The sequence below is a fragment of the Cheilinus undulatus genome, linkage group 3, assembly GCF_018320785.1.
Source record: "Cheilinus undulatus linkage group 3, ASM1832078v1, whole genome shotgun sequence".
Lineage (NCBI taxonomy): Eukaryota > Metazoa > Chordata > Actinopteri > Labriformes > Labridae > Cheilinus > Cheilinus undulatus.
In genome coordinates this window covers 44187406-44207335 of record NC_054867.1, presented here as the reverse complement: position 1 = coordinate 44207335, position 19930 = coordinate 44187406, and the positions used below count along the sequence as shown (strand labels likewise).

The 19930-nt window shown below is 39.5% G+C and overlaps 1 protein-coding gene across 7 annotated transcripts in view; it reads right to left on the bottom strand.

Annotated features, from left to right (window-relative positions):
- Positions 1-19930, bottom strand: part of nav1b (neuron navigator 1b) — a 163859-nt gene that overhangs the window by 49270 nt on the left and 94659 nt on the right. For all 7 annotated transcript variants that reach the window (XM_041782722.1, XM_041782721.1, XM_041782724.1 and 4 more), the window contains 2 exons: positions 17978-18080; positions 14526-14879 (listed from right to left, as the gene is read on the bottom strand). In XM_041782722.1, coding sequence (XP_041638656.1) covers positions 14526-14879; positions 17978-18080 — 457 coding nt within the window. The remainder of the gene's footprint in view (positions 1-14525; positions 14880-17977; positions 18081-19930) is intronic.

Below are 19930 nucleotides of genomic sequence, written 5' to 3'. Positions count from 1 at the left end.
CAAATAGATGGTCCTTAGGTAGGTCACACGGCTATAATTACAGTCACTAAAGTATATTTGCTGACCATGTTTCTTCATGAATACATTATCTGAGCAGTGCTGTTTAAAAAACTACTAATTAAGATTCTTATGTTGTTTTTTGCAGCTGCCAATATCATCCTGTACTGCTGCACTCCATGAAGAATGCAAAACACTATTTTATCAACAAGAAAACCTCATACATGCAGCTAACCAGCTGTGATGACAGAATACTCCATTAAGTAAAACATTTCAAGTGACAAGGGATCATATTTGAGCATCTTTATACAAAGTACTACTGATGAATCCTGGTAAAAGAGAAGAAGCACACTAGAAATAAATCCACAAAATGATGTGGGTTGTTTGTTTGTTTGTTTGTATCTCCATCAGCTTCAGCATTCTCTTGAAGCTATTCTTCCTGGGGTCACTGTTAACAATGTGACAATACAATTTACACAACCACATTCACATTGTTTATCACAATTTAAAAAGGTAGCACACAATATACATAGATTTTAACCAAAATGACCAGAACTAGATTAATGAAATTAAAAACATAACTGTCAAGTTACACAAAATCCTCAAAAACAAACAGACAAAACACAAAAAAAAAATCACAAAACTCTGTTTGAATTGAAATACCCCCTCTGCAATACAAGCATAGCCTCATTCTTTGGGAAACAACGGTGTCCATCATTACTCTATCACATAGAATTTGGCGATTCTTTCAACCATTCAGCCAACTGTGGTCAGTCAGTCAGTCTAACTCTGTCCTACTGTGTTGGATAGGTACCCTAAAAAGGGTGCAGAAGTAGGACAGCACAGATGAGTTATTTTCACCACTCCTGACACTGAAAATGCAAAAAAATTGTGTGCCATAACAAAATGAACTGAGCCAGACCACTTCATAGATTAAACAGTACTTTAGTCTGTATTCTTGTCACTTTTTGGCTGCACTCTATGGTGAAAAGTAAATCAAAACTTTTGATTTTATTTTGACCTGAAAAACACATGAAATGATTTTGCGTCATATGAACAAGGAGCTTGCAGTCAGAATGGTTATCATCTGACTCTGAACAGCTTCTTTTATTTAACTGTTTGGGTTCTGCAGGCCACTACTTTATTAGTTTCCCTTTTTCTCAGCATAAAAAAAATCTCAGACGACAAAACTCCTTTCATACAGCAGAGCGTTAAACATCAGATGAACCATGCAATAACAAGCTGGTCTACATAAGGAACATTTAGCAGAAAACTGGACCGGATTGTCTGTGATATTAGAGTTGTATGGGACCAGCTCAATGCTGAATGAAGGATATCCAATGCCAAAAAAGCCATATGAATGCCAAGGCTGTGTGATTGTGTCTGCTGGTTGTATAAACTTTTAACTGTGTTCTACAGCTTGAATGAAATAAAGCATGAGTACCGTGTGGCAATGCAACTCAAGCTTCTTAAGCTGCCTAAAAGCTCAAAGTGGCATCAAAAGCTGGTTTAAGTCTATGACTAAGGAGAGCCAGACATGCTGAATTAACTTTGGCAGTACTGATATTCGGTTTAATTCAGCTTTTTACAAGCAAAGGGCAAATCAAATAAGACCTTGCTTCCTAAGCACAAGGAGAAATTCATTTTTTTAATGCTTTTAGCTCAGCCTCAGGGACAATCTGTATGTATGATACAGTCAATCACCTGCATTTCTAAACCAAAGACTATAAAACATGGATGCGGTCTCAGTGTGGTCATCCACTGGTTTCTGCCATGGAGTTTTAAAAGCCAAGAGATGGCGGTAAAGATGCTGTCCTAATCTAACCCTCAGTGAATCTAGAAAAAGGAGAGGAGGTGGAGCTGAGGCTGTTAACCTGCTGGTAAACGGCTACAACGCACCCACCCATCACCCATCAGTCTGATCAGCCATGACCCTATGTGTGACTCTTAGTCTTAAAATAACATAAATAAACAGTTATACAAAAATTCACCGCTCTACAATGTGCACAAATAAATCGTTAAAAGGACTTCCTGCACTTCTGTAGCAACCCTAAGTTAACACTCAATGATCTGTAGTCTTCTGCACTAGTGCTGCATGATCTGGTAATAATATGCTATTGGAATTATACTGGATAATATCGCAATTGCATTTATGATACATTGCATCAATAGTATCATTGCTTGGTTATCAATGAAAGTGCATAATTTAATGATAGAAAGCGTGTAGTTTTCAACTCAAAACACATAAAAATTAAGCAGAATCTTTCACAGTAATGCTTTCACATAAACTGGAAATTTTTCACAATGTTTGAAAATTAACTGACTTCATCAATAGTGGCGCTGTTAAATGCCTTTCTGCAGGCATTTTGTCAACCTTTTAGTTTCTACATAATACAAAAATAATTGCAGCCCTATATACATTTCTAATTCCTAATTGCACAACCTGACATTGCAATTGCAATTAGATTCATTTTGCAGCACTATTCTGCATCTCCAAAATGGCTGTAATTTGCAATACCAGAGGTGGTCACTTGCTGGCTACTCAACAGAGTGGATATTCAGTGGATAAATAAGCTAGATGTTCCCTTCAGTTAGTCAGTAAGGACCAAGCCAGTGCTAAAGGAAGAGGATATAATGAACTTCTTACATAAGGTGGCTAGAGACATGAATCCAAATGAATGTTATTGGCTGTAATGTGTTCTTATTGTGTCTGCAGGTTATGCAAACTTACAAATGACTGATACTGCTGCAGCTTATGAAACCAGAAGAACACAGCAGAAAGGCAATGTAAGTCCCATTTCTCAAGCTGCCTTGACAACCTGTGAAGAATGTCTGAGCTTATGCATACAACAAATGTGCTGTGCAGAGGTAACAAGTCATGTAGAATAGAACTTCCAATGTTAGTGACCCATAGAGATACCCCCACATCACTTCAAGCTGATTCAGCATTAAAGTTAGGTTGTTTTCATGTATAAAGTTTGCAAAACTCAGGGCTGTGGTTGCAGCAATGGTGTTGTGTTTTTCAATTTAGTTTTATTCAACTGCTGTGTAACAGTCACTGACCACTGGTTGGGGCTGTAGCTCTGGTCAGTGGCTACTATCATCTAGCCTAATGTTGTTTTATGACCCATGAATACACCACAGTATAATGAGGAATGGCACCTCTTAGCATGGCACAGTTTGGCAGTACTTTGATTGATGAAATGGAGATAAAGCTGTATGTAGGCTCTCAATTTGAAGTGGCATATCAGCTGGATCAACATGTAACCACACAGCACAGGCTTGTGGGCGCTGACCTGCAAAGAGGACTGAAGATGGGTGGGGTTAGCAGTGCTAATGTTAGCCATACGGTTTACAGATATGATCCCGTGTTTATCCACAATTTTCAAAAAATATCTGGACAAACTCAACCCATAATGCACTGCTTTTTGGCTCACTTCTTTTGTTTGGTTTGGACTGCATTCTTACCAACTGTGAACTAAACTCTGGTACATTTGGAGGTGAACAGAAACCCTGGTTTTCAAGCAGACCAGACATGTTCTTTGGTCTACAACAAAGTTCTTTGAGCTTCAGACCTCATCCAAACAAACTATCCAACATAATGCAGCACAAGTCCTTTGGCCAAGGTGTGAATGCACCCTACATTTTTGGCCAAAAATGAAAAAAGCAGAAGAGTTCTTAAATATATAAGGTAATCACTGAGCTCATATATAACAAATATTAGTTAATTAAAGAGTAACACAATAGAAACTAAAATATGATGGGTGACTTTGTGTTTCTGCATGTATAAGTCTTATAGTGCTGGTTTAATGAGAGACTGAAGGAAACAAAAGCAAGGCGAGACCTCAGCTTCCTATAAAACCCCTGTCATTAAAAGTTCTTTATTGCAGCTAAGAGACTCTCTCTGCTTCTCTCCTTAGATAGCCAGAAGTCTGCAGCCAAACCTAATACTCAAATATGCTTCCCTTGTTTTGGTGAAATCTTCCAGTTTCAGGTTTTCAAACTAATAATCTTCCCGGCTAATCCATTAATATGTCAGAAACAATGATCATGTAGAGTCGGACTGGCCTCCTGTGAAAATAACATGTTCTGTTACAAACATTAGGCCGGCCGTCAGCCCATCAACTAAAGGGCATTATGGAAAAAACAAGTAATTTCCTGATGAACATCTGCATTAGACATAAAAAGCCAACCTGTGCTTACATAGAATACAGCTGACTGCCTGCAGAATATCCACCATAATTAGCTGGAAACCACAAAAATGACACAGAGTGCTGAACTGTAGTCATAATTTAGATACCAGCGATGGAAAAACTAACCAGACAACAGCAATAGAAAGTGATTACTGAGCTGCTCTTAAACTAGCCTTTTAAATATGGCTTACTGCAGGATGAAATCATATGAGCGATGGTTAGAGTCTGCCAGTATGGTGTGAAAAAATCAACCACAGGAAGCTGTTATGATTGTGAATGTGGTTTAGTTTAAATATGACACCATCTTAACTCTCCTGGGACATAAAAACAGACAAATACTCACTGAAGAAGTGGAGGTTTCTGTCATAAATTTAAATGAAACAGTTTTTACATTTAATCTGTACCTGTTTAGATACCACAGCAACAAAAACAGAAGTCCGAGGCATCCAATATTGAGTCATTTCTGATTTTAAATGAACAAAAATGGCAAACTCCTGCGTAGTGTCTAAAATTCACAAATAAGTTGCCGATGTTTCAGTACTGCTGTCAACAGATTAGAGCTGTGTATAGATGACGGAAGTGTTTTCATGGATGTCTTGGTTCTAACTGAACTTGAAAATATTTTAGATAGAAACTAATTTATCGTGCAGTATATGAATTAAGCACAGTTTAAACACCCTGTAGCCATGCTGTAGTAGCTTATTTGGTCAGGAGTGCTGCATACGGTGTGAGCATCACAGCTAGTTGAGCTAGCTCAGAAGACTGAGTGTCAATACATGTTCATTGGGGTGTGAAATAAAAAAAACCTTAAGGACATTTCTGAGTGCTGACTTCAGTTTTGTATTTTTTGGTCATGAACCTTATGGGGTCAAAATATTGGGCTGTGCTCCCTTTTTGGAAGGTATTGCATACGCTATGGCATAGAGCAAGTGTGTCCAAACTATGGCCCAGGGGTGAAATATGGCACCATTTGAACATGGAGCTTGTGCTTGGCTGTATTGCACTTCATAGTTTCAGCATACGAAGGTGCTACCACGTTGATTCTGTAAACAAATATCTCAACAAGAATTAATTGATTGCGTTTATTTGTGACTAAACCAAGACAATGCTGTAAAAATCTTGGCGATCAAAATAATAACATCTTGTTTCCTAACTCTCTGATGAGTTTTAACAGCAAATAGCAGTACTAATGATATCCCAGAGGCTGAGCCAGGGGCAGCTAGGACCAAACACGGCCCCCTGAAACCTGATTGGCAGCCCCAAAAACCTGGAATTGGTTATCTATTTGCATTGTTAGCCATTAAATCAAGCTTTTAGCATTAGTTCAGGTAGGCTACGGAATCAGGCTCTTCCCTGATCAGCTGATCTAATGCAAGCCCTCATCAGCTGAAGTCAATCGCTCTCATGTTTGTCAGCTCTTGGCTGGCCAGGCTCTGCTGCTCTCTCTGTAAGCTGCTCTTGCAGCCCTCCTCCACCCCAGCTCCTTCTTTATTCTGCTTTTGACTTCATCAATGCGATACACCTCGCCTTGTGAATATTAAAGTGGCCCCAACATCCTTTTTTATTTCTGTAAGTGGCCCTCAATGGAAAAAGTTTGGACACGCAGTATAAATTAGGATTTGGATGGCCTTCTGAGCATTATCACAAGTCCAGTTCAGACCAAAGATTCAATATGAATCAAATTTAAACACACACACACTCTTGCAACTGGCTTTGCAACATTCTGAAGCTTGTCAGCTCACTCTGCTGTAACTGGAGGAGATCATGTATTTTTCCATAACAATGACTCCCACAGTCACTCAGTTTAAAGTGATTTTTTTCTTCATTTTATTTAATGAAATATTCTGCTTTGAATAAATATTTGCTGGTTTTATAGCCTGAAAAAGCCATCAGAATGCGATTTCCATTTATCACGTCACATTAATCTGATCGAAATGTCTAAAACCAGCTGTTAGGAATTTGATGAACTGAACAGCATCTAAACTGAGCTGCAACTACTCAGTTTAGATGGCTGCAACTGTCACCAGCAATGTTTTAAAACAGCCTCATTGCACCGTGAATCTTTGGTCTGAACTGGGCTTTAGAGTAAATCCTGTTTATGGCCTGCAGAGGGAACTGTGTTTAGCACCGTTTCCAGCAGAAGAAAAAACATTATTTAGTGGCAAAACAGGAGCCCAGTGCACCTGCTGGTCTTATGCCTTGGTGTAATCATACATCAGACTTTAAGCTGGAACTTGTGACCAACTCCAAGTCATATAGCATCACAGCTAGACTTAACATGCCTTGAATGGAGCAAGCCTAACTTTAAATAGTCGAAAACTCAAAAATAATGGTCATAGCAGCATCTTGTTTTCAGATTTATCAATGAAAAGGCATAAGAGAGACAAAGTCATACAAGATCAGACTACTTATCTGGAAGTTTACTGTGGCTGCAAGCTGATAGAGAGGGGTCATTTTAGCAGATGAGCTCTGTTTGTATAGACAAAATCATTTCCTTTCAGTCTGAGATGTGTCAGACAAAAACAATCCTGATTATCTGGATTGCTTTTGTAGGTTAGATAGAGGCGTTCTTATTCATTGCAGTCTGTTTCATAAGCTCCTTCATTAAAAGTTTCTTGTCTTGGTATGTAAAGTATATTCTGGCATAAATTAATACTTGCAGGGACATCAACTAGGAGAAGATAAATTGTCCCCTTTTCTCAGAGACAAATAAGGCATATTAATTAGCAATAAAATTGGCCTCTTAGCTGTTTCTTCTCGCTAACTGGGACAAACCAGACTCTCATTAGGCTGTGCTGCTGTACAGAAATGGCTGTTCTCTGATTGAAAGCAGGAGTTCATGAGGAGATTTAGGATGTATGTGGTGGCAGATTATTGATGAGGCAGACACTCAGTCACAGCGATTACTGTCAGTGTGTTCACATTGAGCTTCAGAAAGCCTGTACTTTCTTCTGTGGGTGATCAATATCCATTAAACACTGAGAAATGTCCTGTAGGATCTTGAGAGATGCATAGCTTAAATGTTTGCATTTGTCAAGCATGTTTAAAGGGTTAAGTATGCTTTTATTAACCAAACCAGCTCTGAATGATTGACATGAAGCCTCACCCCCCTGTTCAGATCTGGGTCATACTATTACAGCTAATTTCAGATCAATGACTGTATGAAAACAGAACTGGGCTTAAGGGAAACAGAACAGAAATTCCACCTCTTCATTCAGTCGATTACCAGCCGGTTTCCATGGTTACGCAGGAGGAGCCTGATCTATTTTCAAGAGCTGGTGGTTAATGGCTCTCCATGAGCTGAACTGTGAGAGTGTGACGGGGGGGATGTACAGTAGAAATGCTAATGCAGCCCAGAAACTGCAAAAGGAAACTGTAAGAAGAAAAATTAGAGCAACTGCTGCTGGACCCGCTTCAGAGAGTGGATTAGCTTGTTATCAATACATTCAAAGGTTGCTGGTGTATCTGTCTGACTGGATTAATCCTTGATATGGAAAATTGCACCAGTATTACTGCCGAAAGACCAGGGATGCTTTGCTCTTAAGTGATGCAAGCATATACCAGCAAAGCTGGTTCCAACAGCACTGTATCAACCAAATAAAGCATGCAACCTGCTCAGAGTCCCAGAGAAAATGCCACCCAGTATGTCTATGGTTCACTATATTCCTGCTGCCACAGAAGCCTGTACCATATTTCCATTAAAAAACCTTAAAAATATACATATAGATAGATTTTTGTCATGGCATGTCAGACATAATGAAATTTTGTCTGGCAGCAATCCACTCCAAAGCGCTGTTAAACTGTGTGATGTACCTGTATCTAAGCACACTGGTAAGTAGCTATACAGTTAGCCTGTCTTTGGTCATGTGATACAATGTCTGAGGCTAAGATACAGATAAGCAAGGTTTAGCATAAATAAACAATTTTTCAAAAACAATACAACTTCAAACTCAACATTTTGTTTGAATGAAATTATTGATTACAAAAGTAAATTTGCTGTATAATAACGTGGATAAATGCCTTGTTTTTTTTTTTGAATGAACAGTGTTTTGGGCAGTAGGAAAGTATAGCCCTGTTCACACAGCAATGTTCTGCTTTGTCTCCCATCTTTGTTTTTAAATAGTTACACAATCTCTATGCACATGAGACCACAGGAAACACCAAAAATGCCAGTAGTTGTTGGCGGTGTGATTTTGCATGGAACCAAAACACTCTCATGCTGAGCCAATGGTGCGTTTTCAAAAAGTTGCATTTACCTTTCTACATGGAGTCAGAGGTGGGGATTGTTTTTCACTCTGGAGCTAATTCCACATTGTTCCATTATCAGGCACCCAAAACGCCGTTCTCGAGTAGACGGACAGCCAAAATACAACAAAATTTTGTGTTTTCACCTGAAAATGTTATAGTGTAAGCTGAGCCTAAATGCCTGCACTTGAGTATGTGCATCCACATAATGCATTAACAATGCGCCAGTAACAACCTAATATCAAAACTAATTTGTCTGCCTCTTATTCAGACAAATACCCACACATCATATCCATGACTCTCTTACCTTGGCTTGGTTTCCCTGCAATGCTGTGTGCAGTAAAGTCACTGATAATACAAATGAATGGGGGCAAATTAGATACAAGCTAGTGGTGCCTCTTTAACAGGTTTTCTCCTTTATGTCATCATGAACATGACTGAGGATGTTCCCAGGCATCTATTTCCCTATTTTTACATTGTGTTTCACCAACTAGTCCAGAGAAGAAGAAGGTATTTAAAAAAAACAGTCAAATTCATCACAGGGTCTGTTTTCTGGTTCAAATAACTGTCATACCATGGTATTCCTACAACATGCTAACTGCTAGGCTTCTCATGTTTATGTTCGTTCAGGTGCTGGGGGAAGGCTCTGACAGGAAGACAACAGCCTTTAACCTAAACTACATTGGTATCCATATTCCCAACATAGATGTAAATCCTGTCACTGCATTGTCTACATGAGTTGTGAGTGGGTTTGTTACTGCAGAGGAGCGCCTTCATGGTGAGACGAGGCTTCTTCATCCTGTCAGGAATCCATTCTGCAATAACAACCCCCTCACTAAACATTATCCCTTAAATAACTTTAAAATGAAGAGCAGTAAAAATGTTCTGAGATGGGATAAATGAGTAACAAACCCACAGAGATGATAATAATCTCCTGTAGGGACCAAATTTCCCACAGTCACCTTGTCAGAAGTTTTAGGACGGCTGACTTCTGTGGCCTAATACTGAGCATGATGAGGCATTTTTAATACACAGTTATGTAAAATGATTAGCATTTTCAGTGCCTGTGGTGCAAAGCAGAGGCGAGCCCCCCACACGCTCACCTCTCACATAAATTTGAATCACTGCAGTTGAAGTGAGGCAGCGAGGGAGAGGACGACACAGAGGGCAGATTTAAATGGATTTTGAGTGGATGTTACTGAGAAATATGACATAATCCTGGTTTAATCCTGACCTTATCAGGGCTTTTTTTTCTGACTGATCATTTTCACCTCCTGACAAACAGAATGCATTTATATAGAGCTACTTGTCCAGTGATTCAGTGCAATTCTTTCCTTATTTTTCGAAATAATTCTCAGTTTCAACTCAAAAAAGGCGTGATACAGTTCACATACCCTCGAAGACTTACAGTAGGAGTATTAACCTACTTTCAGTTTACTCTCCTCCCTTCTTGCTCTAATTTTTCCTCATCCAAATTGTCCCTTCTCCTCTTCTTCCTGCACTCTGTAGTAAGAACGTGACCTGGCAAGCAAGGCCTGCAGAATGCTCCAGAGGCTGAGCTTAATTCCCACGGCATGTGCAGCAGAGAGATAAAGCTGCTAAACCACACCAGAGAACTGTCCTGGATTCTTTGGCTCCCTCTCTATGACTCTGACCGTGAGCTGACAACTTGGGAGAAGGAATTAGGTAAAGACACGCAAAGGATGGCAGAGGAAGGAGGTGGACGGAAAGGTCACGATGTAGAAAAAAGAAGGGGAAATGTGAAAGAAAGAGAGGAGGGAGGCTTAAAGGACAAAAGGACATAGTGGAAAAAGAAGCAGCAGGAAACAGAGATGGATGAAATGGGAAGCAGAACAAAAATAAAGGTGCATCTGTAGAAGAAGACTCTTGAAGATAGTAGACAAAAGAGGCAAAAGCAGAAGAGGCAGAGGGAGAAGAAGAATGAAGACACTAAGATGACTAGAAGGTACAAGGACAAGAGGAAGAAGACAAGAAGAAGTCATGCAGTGAGATGTTTATATACAAGACGAACAGATAAAGTGCATTCAGAGTATTCTTTTCAACTTTGTTAAGTTGCAGCCTGATGCTACAGTAAAAAACACATTTTTATTCTCATTTATCTACACTCAGTACCTCATCACAACAAAGTGAAAACAGACTTTTAGAAATTTTTGCAAATTTATTAAAAAATAAAAAACTGAAGTATCACATTGACAGAAGTATTCAGACTTTGCAAAAACACTTGAAATTTATCTCAGGCTCCTCCCATTTCTCTTGATTATTGCTGAAATATTTCTACACCTGTGGTAAATGAAATTGACTGGACATGATTTTGAAAGACACACCTCGCTATAGAAGGCATCACAGCTGACAATGCATATCAGAGCAAAAACCACGCTGTGAGGTTAAAGGAACTGCAGACAGGATTGTTGCAAAGCACTGATCTGGGAAATGCTGCAAAAAATGTCTGCTGCACTGAAGGTTCCTAAGAGCCTTAGAGCCTAAGAGCCTCCATAATTATCAAATGGAAGACGTTTGGCATAACCAGGATTCTTCCAAGAACTCATCACCCAGCCAAACTGCTTTGGACTTTGCAGAAAACTCCAAATTATAGCCAAATGGGCTTTCATGTGCTTTTCACTGGGGAGAGGCTTCTGTCTAGCCACTCTGCCATAAGCCCAGATCAGTGGAGGGCTGCCATGATGGTTTTCCTTCTGGAACTTTGTCCCATCTCCACACAGGATCTCTGGAGCTCAGTCAGAGTGACCATCAGGTTCTTGGCCACCTCTCTGACTAAGGCTTTTCTACACTGAGGTGTGTGCCTTTCCAAATCAGGTCCAGTCAGTTTAATTTACCACAGGCTGACTCCAGTCAAGGTGTAGAAACACCTCAGCAAAGATCCAGAGAAATTGGAGGCACCTGGGCTAAACTTCAAGTGTTTTTACAAAGGGTCTGAATACTTTTGTAAATGTGATATTTCAGTTTTTTATGTCTAATCAATTTCCTTATTTTTTAAAAATTCTGTTTTCATTTAGTCTTGAATGGGTACTAGGTGCAAATTGATGAGATTTACAATAAATTCTTTTTGACTGTAGTATCAGGTTGCAACAAAAAAAAGGGAAAAAAAAGAAAATGGTCTGAATACTTTCTGAATGCATGGTATGCTCCAGAAGATGACAAATATGAAAGGATAATAGGATGACTAAGAGGAAAGGGAAGAGTAAGAAGACAACAAAGAACAGGAAAAGGTGAAGAAAGTGAAGCAGAAAATGAGACAAGGTGGACTTGGAAAAAAAAGGGCGAGCTAACAAAAGAAGAAAATATCTTCATATATGATACAGAATGTTTGTGAGACCTCTATCTGATGAGCATGATCAATAATTTCCTTATAAACCTTTTGTATACAATATAAAACAATGCTAAAATGCCCTCCAGAGGATTCTCCGTTGCCAAAAATGCCTCACTTATCAAATGTGATACAACAAATATATATACGTGAAATGTTTTTGCAGTTTTTCTTTTTTTGTATTTTGTTGAACAGTTTAATCAACATTTTCAAAAAATGAGAATTTTCTGGCTTTTATCTGAGGTATTACGCTTTACAGGGTTAAAGAAGATGCAGCTGAAGACCGCAGAGGAAGATAAAGGCCACAGTAGAGAAAGAAGAAGAAAAGAAAGATGATATTTGAAGAAGAGCATAGAACAGTGATTCTCAAGTGGCGGGTTAGGACTTAACATTGGGTCACAGAGCTGTTTTTAACTGGTCATAAATGTGTGTCTGAAAAGAAAATGGTGTCAAAAAGCCTATGAGGTAGTGGAGTCCTTGATAGATATACATTAACACATCTTATATCACTCTTTTTACTGGTATAATGAATACATTTCAATGTTTTCTCAATAATTTAATGCACTTATCTGCTTTTCTTGGGATAACAAAGCTGCTTTTCCCATTATTACTAGGTCATTCCTAAAGATCTGTGGAAAATTTAAAACAATACATTTTATGTTTGTTTTGTTATGTCTCTTTTTTAAAGTCATGTCATTTGTTTCATCCAGGAGCAAAAGTGTCCCTTTTTTCATTGTAGACATGAGGGAATGCAATTTTTTGGAAATTTGTGTCACAATTAATGTAAATAAAGAGACTGTGGTGGGTCCAGAGGCTAGACCAATGAGAATAGCACAGGGGGAAAAAAAGGGTATTGATTACCTATAGGCCCACAGTAGAGAGAGGGCCCCTGGGGAGCCTGCAGTGAAATAATGCAAGGACATTTAATTTAACCACTCTAAAAATATTGCTCATAAATCCAGAAATTATGGTTCAAAAATACATTTAAATGTACAGATATCTGTAAAAATGATGCTACATTTGTTGCTTGGCTAGCCGGTTAAGGGGGGCATTGTGTAATATTCTTTCTGGTGGCCTAAAATCCCGAGCTACATCCCTGGCTAGACCAGTTGAGAACTCCTAGAAGAGGGTTAAAGGTTAAAGGTATCTGAATTAGTTCCTAAAAAGGTAAATTTGTTGTGCAAACAGGAATTTTGGTGTGCCAAAGATAAAAACAACAACTGATTTGCAATTCTTGACAAAATCACACAAAACACATCCAAAAATAACATTAAAATGTAAAAGCAAACATTGGTGATGAAAACAAAGTCATGTTGAAGTGCATTTGAAGGCATCAGTTCTAAAATGATACATATTCCATTAAAGTGCATCATCTTGTCCTAGTTCTGTTGAGATGTGCTACAGCTGCAGGTACAGAAGAGTTCCTGGAGTGCTTTGTTCTCTCTTTTGGAGCAGCACAGTGACAGTCAGAGAGAAGAATCTCTGAATTTAAAGGATGAGAACAGTCATGGAGAACAGAGCTGGCCTTATGCTGCAGCTGTGAAGAACAAAGATCTGATAGGTTGAGCCGTGACTCACCTATAAGCTCACAACTTAGGGTTAGGGTTAGGAGCATTTTGTTTTGAAAAGATAGGGTATCAAAACATGACACAAGGGAAAAAGAAAGGATGGAAGACCATGGAGATAGAGGAAGAAAACAGAAGAGAGAAAAAGAAGAACATAGGAGATGAAAGAGAGATCATGAAAGAAGAAGAAAAGGAGGAAGAAGACCAAAAGCAGACAGAAAAGAAGAAATAAAGCATTAAAGAAGGCAAGGAAGACCCTTAAAGAAGATGAAGACAGATTAAGAGGAAAGAAAAAAGATAAGGTAGAAAAAGAAGAATTGGAAGAACATAAAGACAAGCCATAGAAGGAGAAGCTGAAAAAGGCCGAGTAGAAATCAAGAAAAAGAAGAAATGAACAAGAACCAGGAAAAGGAGACACTAAGGAAGCACAGAAAATTGACGACAGAATATAAAACATAAGAAGAACAAGGACAAAATATGTCAAGAAGGCAATAATACTAAAATGCACATGAAATTAAAGCAGAAAAAAAAAAAAAACAGAGAGAAAAAGCAAACACAGAAGACTCAGAAGAAGCGGAGATGAAGCAGCAGGAGAACAGGGATGAAGAGGCAACAGAAACTAGTATTCTATCCTGCCGTTTAAGTCATTCTCACAGATTACAGAAGCTGCAAACTTTATCCCAGTAGCAGTGAGGAACATTTATGGTGCAACCAAGTGGACACCTGATGACTTCTTTAATTCTACACTCAAAACTCCTGAAAGCGATCTCTTACAGTCAGCAGTCTCCAATGATGGGAAAGACGCTCTGGGAAACCCTTAAAGAGCAAGAAAAAAGTAGAGCATCTGCACAAACCGCTGATGAAAGCTCTTTGATAAACTCTGCCAAGTCTGAAACTTCAGATCCAAGCTCAAAAAGTAAAAACCCATGATGTCGGCATGAAAATTTTCCTTCATGAGACCACAGCTGAATGCTTAAAGGTGACGACGTATAAAAGCCAAGGTATAAAAATGCAGAAATGTCAGGCAGGTTCAACAGCAGGTGGATTAGCTTGATGAGTAATACTGGGTTTGCAGCAGATCCTGACTAATCTTTGTTAAAGTGTAAGACAAACCAGCACCAAGCCACAATTGGGTCATGTAATCAAGTTAACATCAGCATCAAAGCTTGATTTCCTTACCCGTTAGCCAGGTTGTCGTCGTCATCGTCTGGCAGGCTCTTTCCCAGGAGGTCGCTGTCACTCAGATAACCAGACTTGAGCTCCGGGTCGTCCAACCCTTCGATGAGCTCAATGCGAGACGTGCTGCTGAGCCGGCTGGAGCAGCGGGCCGGCATGGTCTGGGTGGTGTACTGGGAACCGGCTTTACCACCCTGGTACCCTCCGCCTGTGGAGGACGGGGCGTCGCCTGCTTGGAGACGAGGACTAGACTGCCCGTGGCGCCAGGAGAGAGGAGAGGAGCGGTTGGAGAGACTGGAGATGCTGCGAGCATTAGTCTCGTCGCTGTCATAGCCCACATTACTGCTGTCCAAACAGCTACGGACACATGAGAGAAGGATCAGTGAGCGGTGAAATATATCTTTAAGCTGACAGAGTTGACGACAATGATCCATAAAGACACGGGAACAGAGCAGAACTTCAGACACTTTTCTTTCTCTTTAAAGAGTTCTTCAAAGAACCCAACAATGTCACCAAGCTGCTGTTGACCCAGTTAGAGATTTTTTATGTCAATTTGTCTTCAGGGACAAAAGCTAGAGATATGGACAAAGATAAAGATGGCCTGATTTCTCTGTGTTAATACATCACACAGTCTCTGTCTCTCTTCTCCACATCCACTAAGGACCGTCTTTTTCAAGAAATTCAGTCGCTAAAGTGAACACAGCTCAGCTCTTTCTATTATTCTGAGCCTGTTGAGTGTATCAAAGTTTTCTATTCATTCCTGTAAGTGGGTCAGGGTTGGAAACGTCCTTCGAATGGCTTTGAGCGTCGACTATGTCTGTCAATTACATAACTGCAACTCCCTCAGATAAATATTGCAATAGCTACAACCATGAGAGTATTTTTATCCACTGTGGATGGATAATTTATGAGCATGGAGGCTGGTTCTGGTGCCGGCCCAGTCCGGGAACTGACAGACTGAGCTTTTACACTTGTCAGTGAGTGATGTAGCATCTCAATGATTGAGTCAATTCATCAAATATCCATAAGAGAACTGCTTTACTGATGAGCATAACAAGATCTCTACTCAGGCATCCACTGACAAACATCTGTCCTGTATGTTTGCAGGATTTTAAAGGTAAAATAACAGTGAATGATGGAGGTTAAGCATGGATAATTACAGATGACATTCATAAATTCAAAGAATGTTTGGCAATGATTGTATAAAAACTCAGAGATGCCTCCATTTTGTCTCTGTGGTGGCGTAATGTAGCACAACAACACTCAATGTGAAAACAGATTTCTACAAAACAATGTCAATAAAACAAAAATATGTGTGACTGCATAAATGTTCACCCTCTCCAAGTCAGTATTTAGTAGCTGCACCTTTAAATGCAATCACAGCACTGAGTCTGTGTGGGTATGTCTCAGTCAGGCTTGCACATCTGGACACTGCAATTTTACTCCATTCTTCTTTTCAAAACTGCTCAATCTCTGTCAGGTTGACAGGGATCTGACATGAACAGTCCTTTCAAGTCCAGCCACAAATTCTCTATTGGACTGAGGTCTGGCTTTGACTCAGTCACTCCAGAACATTCAACTTGTTGTCTTTCAACCATTTCTGTGTAGCTTTCGCTGTACGCTTCCGGTCACTGTCTTGCTGAAAAATACATCTTCTCTCAAGCCGTAGTTCTCTTGCAGAATGGTCTTGCAGAAAAGATTATCCTCCAGGATTTTCCTATATTTTGCCACATTCACTCTACCCTCTACCTTTACAAGCCTTCTAGGGCCGACCACCAAGAAGCATCCCCACAGCATGATGCTGTCACCACCATGCTTCACAGCTGGGATGGCATGTTTGTGGTTTGTGTGCGCTAAACATAGCATCTTGCCTGATGGCCAAAAAGCACCATTTTAGTTTCATCAGACCAAAGAACTTTCTTCCTCTTTCTTTCTTTCTTTTGCCGAACTCTAGTCAGGATTTAATCTGAGGTTTCTCCACCAGTGGCTTTCTCTTTCCACTTTCGTAAAGCTTTGACTAGTGAAGAACCTGACCAACAGTTGTTGTATGCAGAGTCTCTCCCATCTCAGCTGCTGAAGCTTGTAACTCCTTCAGAGTAGTCATAGGTGTCTTGGTGGCCTCTCTCACTGTCTCCATCTTGCACAGTCACTCAATTTGTGAGGACAGCCTGATCTAGGCAGATTTGCATATGTGCCATATTCCCTCCATTTCTTGATGATGGATTTGACTGAGCTCCGGGGGATGTTCAATGCCTTGGATGTTTTTTGTATCCATCCCTTGACTTATACTTTTCAGTTACATTTTCTCTGAGTTACTTGGAGTGTTTTTTTGTTTTCATGGTGTAATAGTAGCCAGGAATACTGATTAATCAGTGACTGGACCTTCCAGACACACTTTACCTTATACTACAATCACTTAAGACACATCCACTGCACTCAGGTGATCTCCATTTCACTAATTTTGAGACTATTAGCACCAGTTGGCAGACCTCTGTTGAATTAGCTCAGTCACTTTAAAGGGGGTGAATATAAGTGCAGTGACTAATTTTTTTTAATTGACATTACTTTGTAAAATCTGTTTACACTTTGACATTAAAGAGGTTTTGTTTTTGTAGATTTTTTGGCAAATTATATTGACCATGGTTGATATATAAAATCAATAAAAAGGTAAACGTTCAAGGGGGTGAATAGTTTTAATAGGCACTGTACTTTGAGAATAGCACATTGATATTTAGTGATTGCAGATGGGTTTTGTGATTGCATATCTTCTTATCAGTCATCCTATTAGCCATTTTATAGCTTCTAATTGCTTTTGGGGTTAATGACAGCAGCTTTGACTGGCCTTCACTGTTAATATGGTCATGTAAAAATCAGAACAGTGAGCTTAAACAGGCACAGGATTAAAATATAAAACCTTTGTTGTATATGCACTATGAGTAAACCTATAAAATTACTCAGAAAACAGATTGCGTCAAAATGAAGTACTCTCTTATGCTAAGGTAAAGTGATGTAAGCATCGGGATATTACTTCCAAGCTTTTATGTACAAATAAAACAAATAACCTGTCCTCCACTCATGTGCTATTATGTTGTGGTTGCTGCAGCACATTTATGCCTTCGGCCTTTCACCAGCAAAAGCTCAACAGAGAGTCCTAGCATGATGTCATGACCATGAAGCAGAAATGGGCTATTTAAGACGGATAGGAGCCAGATGTTAAACAGGTGGCATCCCTCCAAGCATCCACAGCACAACTGTTTACACATAATTGTGCAGAGCACAGGCCTAACAAGCTCTCTTCCCTTGTTCACATAGGAGAGTGTTTCGGACTACACCAAAGGCAAAATTCTGCCAAGGTTTGATGATTTCATGGACAAAACTTGCACTTTATATCTGATGTGTTGGAGACAGAGATGGGAAACAATGAAGCATTTTAAATGCAGATCTAGCGCACCCACCTATGGCTGAGCTGGGAGCCCCGCAGGCTCGACATCGTATCCTCCAAATTCTGGCGAAGGTCAAGGACATTCTGCACGGTTCGTTTCCTCTGGGACTCGGGGTCTGTGGGGCAGTCATGCAGAAGAAAATAGGTTATAAAACATTCAAAGTGTCAAAAGAGGACACAGATAGAAGCTGTTGATTTGCTGTGGCGTGGTCTTCTGCTTAAAGAAAATCCATGCATGCACACAGATGTGTTTTTTTCTTCTGCATGCGTGTGGTCTTGCTGCATTTTTGTGTCCAAACTATTGTGACAGGTGTTGTCCTTGTAGGCACAGAGCCAACGTATGTTCACATCATCAGGCAGACAAATTTCACTCCATGGGATCCCTCACCATGGTAACTACTGCTGTAACCCCCTAATGCACTGACATGGTACATCCTGAGCATGAAACACTGGCTGTGACTTCGACAGCCTGCTAGGGGGTTGCACTCTGATACCTTTGCCACATAAGGATCCCTTTTATTTTTGCCCATTAAGGTTTTATGTTTCGGTTTAATTGAGGATTATCTCAGCATCATTTGGTTGTAATTGTACAACTAACAATTAGCCAGACTGCAGCCAGAATCGTTTCACTGCAGACTGGCATTTTTAAGCATTGTTAAAGTGTGGCGTCAGGGAGTCATGACCATGTAGAATCAATACTACAGTAAAATTAATAAGCGCTATTTTGTTAGCTGTTACAAATGAGAGAAGCCACCCTGTTTGAGGAGCAGGAGGTGATGGGGTTTTCCTCTGCAGTGTGAAAAGAGAAACCCTGCAGGGAGAAGAAAATTAACATTCAAAGCATTGGTGGTGAAGCTGGAGGGGAGGCGAGAATGTCAGGGAGGCTCATGTCAAATATTGTGCTGCTCTCATACAGAGAGGCTGAGCAGATATATAACAGTGAATAATGAGCATTAACATGACACAGTTAAAGAAATATTTCATACATTTAAAGCACATTTTGTAAAGAAAGATTTAAGACAATAACACCAGACAACTACTATGACTCATTATCAGATATTGATGATAATTCTTCTTTTTTGTCTCTGAAAGCTCAACATGATGAGATAATGAGCTTATCTTACATATTATATAGATGGAAACTTTTCTCAGATCAATTATGATAAGCATGCTTGCAGACAGATTTAATTTTCTTATATTTAGAAAACTTTGATGTCTCTTTTGGTGAGAGATAAAGATTTTAAGACAAATTTGTGGATTGTGTCAATTTTGGCACCTCCTGTGGACAAAGTGAAACCCCTTCTTTCATTGCTGAACATAACCTTTATCTGCTTTACATCACATGACACTGGTAATGTTTGTGCCCAACCATACTTCTGTGCATACACAATCTATTAGGTAGCTGTATATGTAGGGTTGGGCATCGTTTGTTTCAGATATTGGCGCTAAATCAATACTTTTTATACGGTGATAAACCGTGCCTGAATCAATACTTCTGAGAGAAAAAAGTGTGTTGAAAGTAAGCGGGAGGATAAAATTTGTCTGGGTATCATAAATGATCAGCAGAAATATCTTTTTAAGATTCCAGTCGAACATGGGATAAGAAAAGGAAACTGGAGTAACATGACACATAAATCACACAAATTTAAAAACACATTTCTTGCCATTTATACAAATTGAAGGGTATCGAAATTAAGTATTGATATCTGTGTTGTAATTCAGCCCTGTAAGTATTGGATAGGTTGGTACCATGTCAGTACTGGATTTCGATATTCATCCCTAAGTATTTATGCAGTTGGTTTGCAAATCCACCAAGAAGAGAGAAGAAGAAGCAATCATGGTAAAAACTAGCATTGATAACTGATTATGCACTGTGCAGACATTGGAATCAGTCCTCCAAATATAAATGTGTTTCTTACTTTCAGATACCGACACCAACCCTCCTCCTATTTCTACATCTACCATT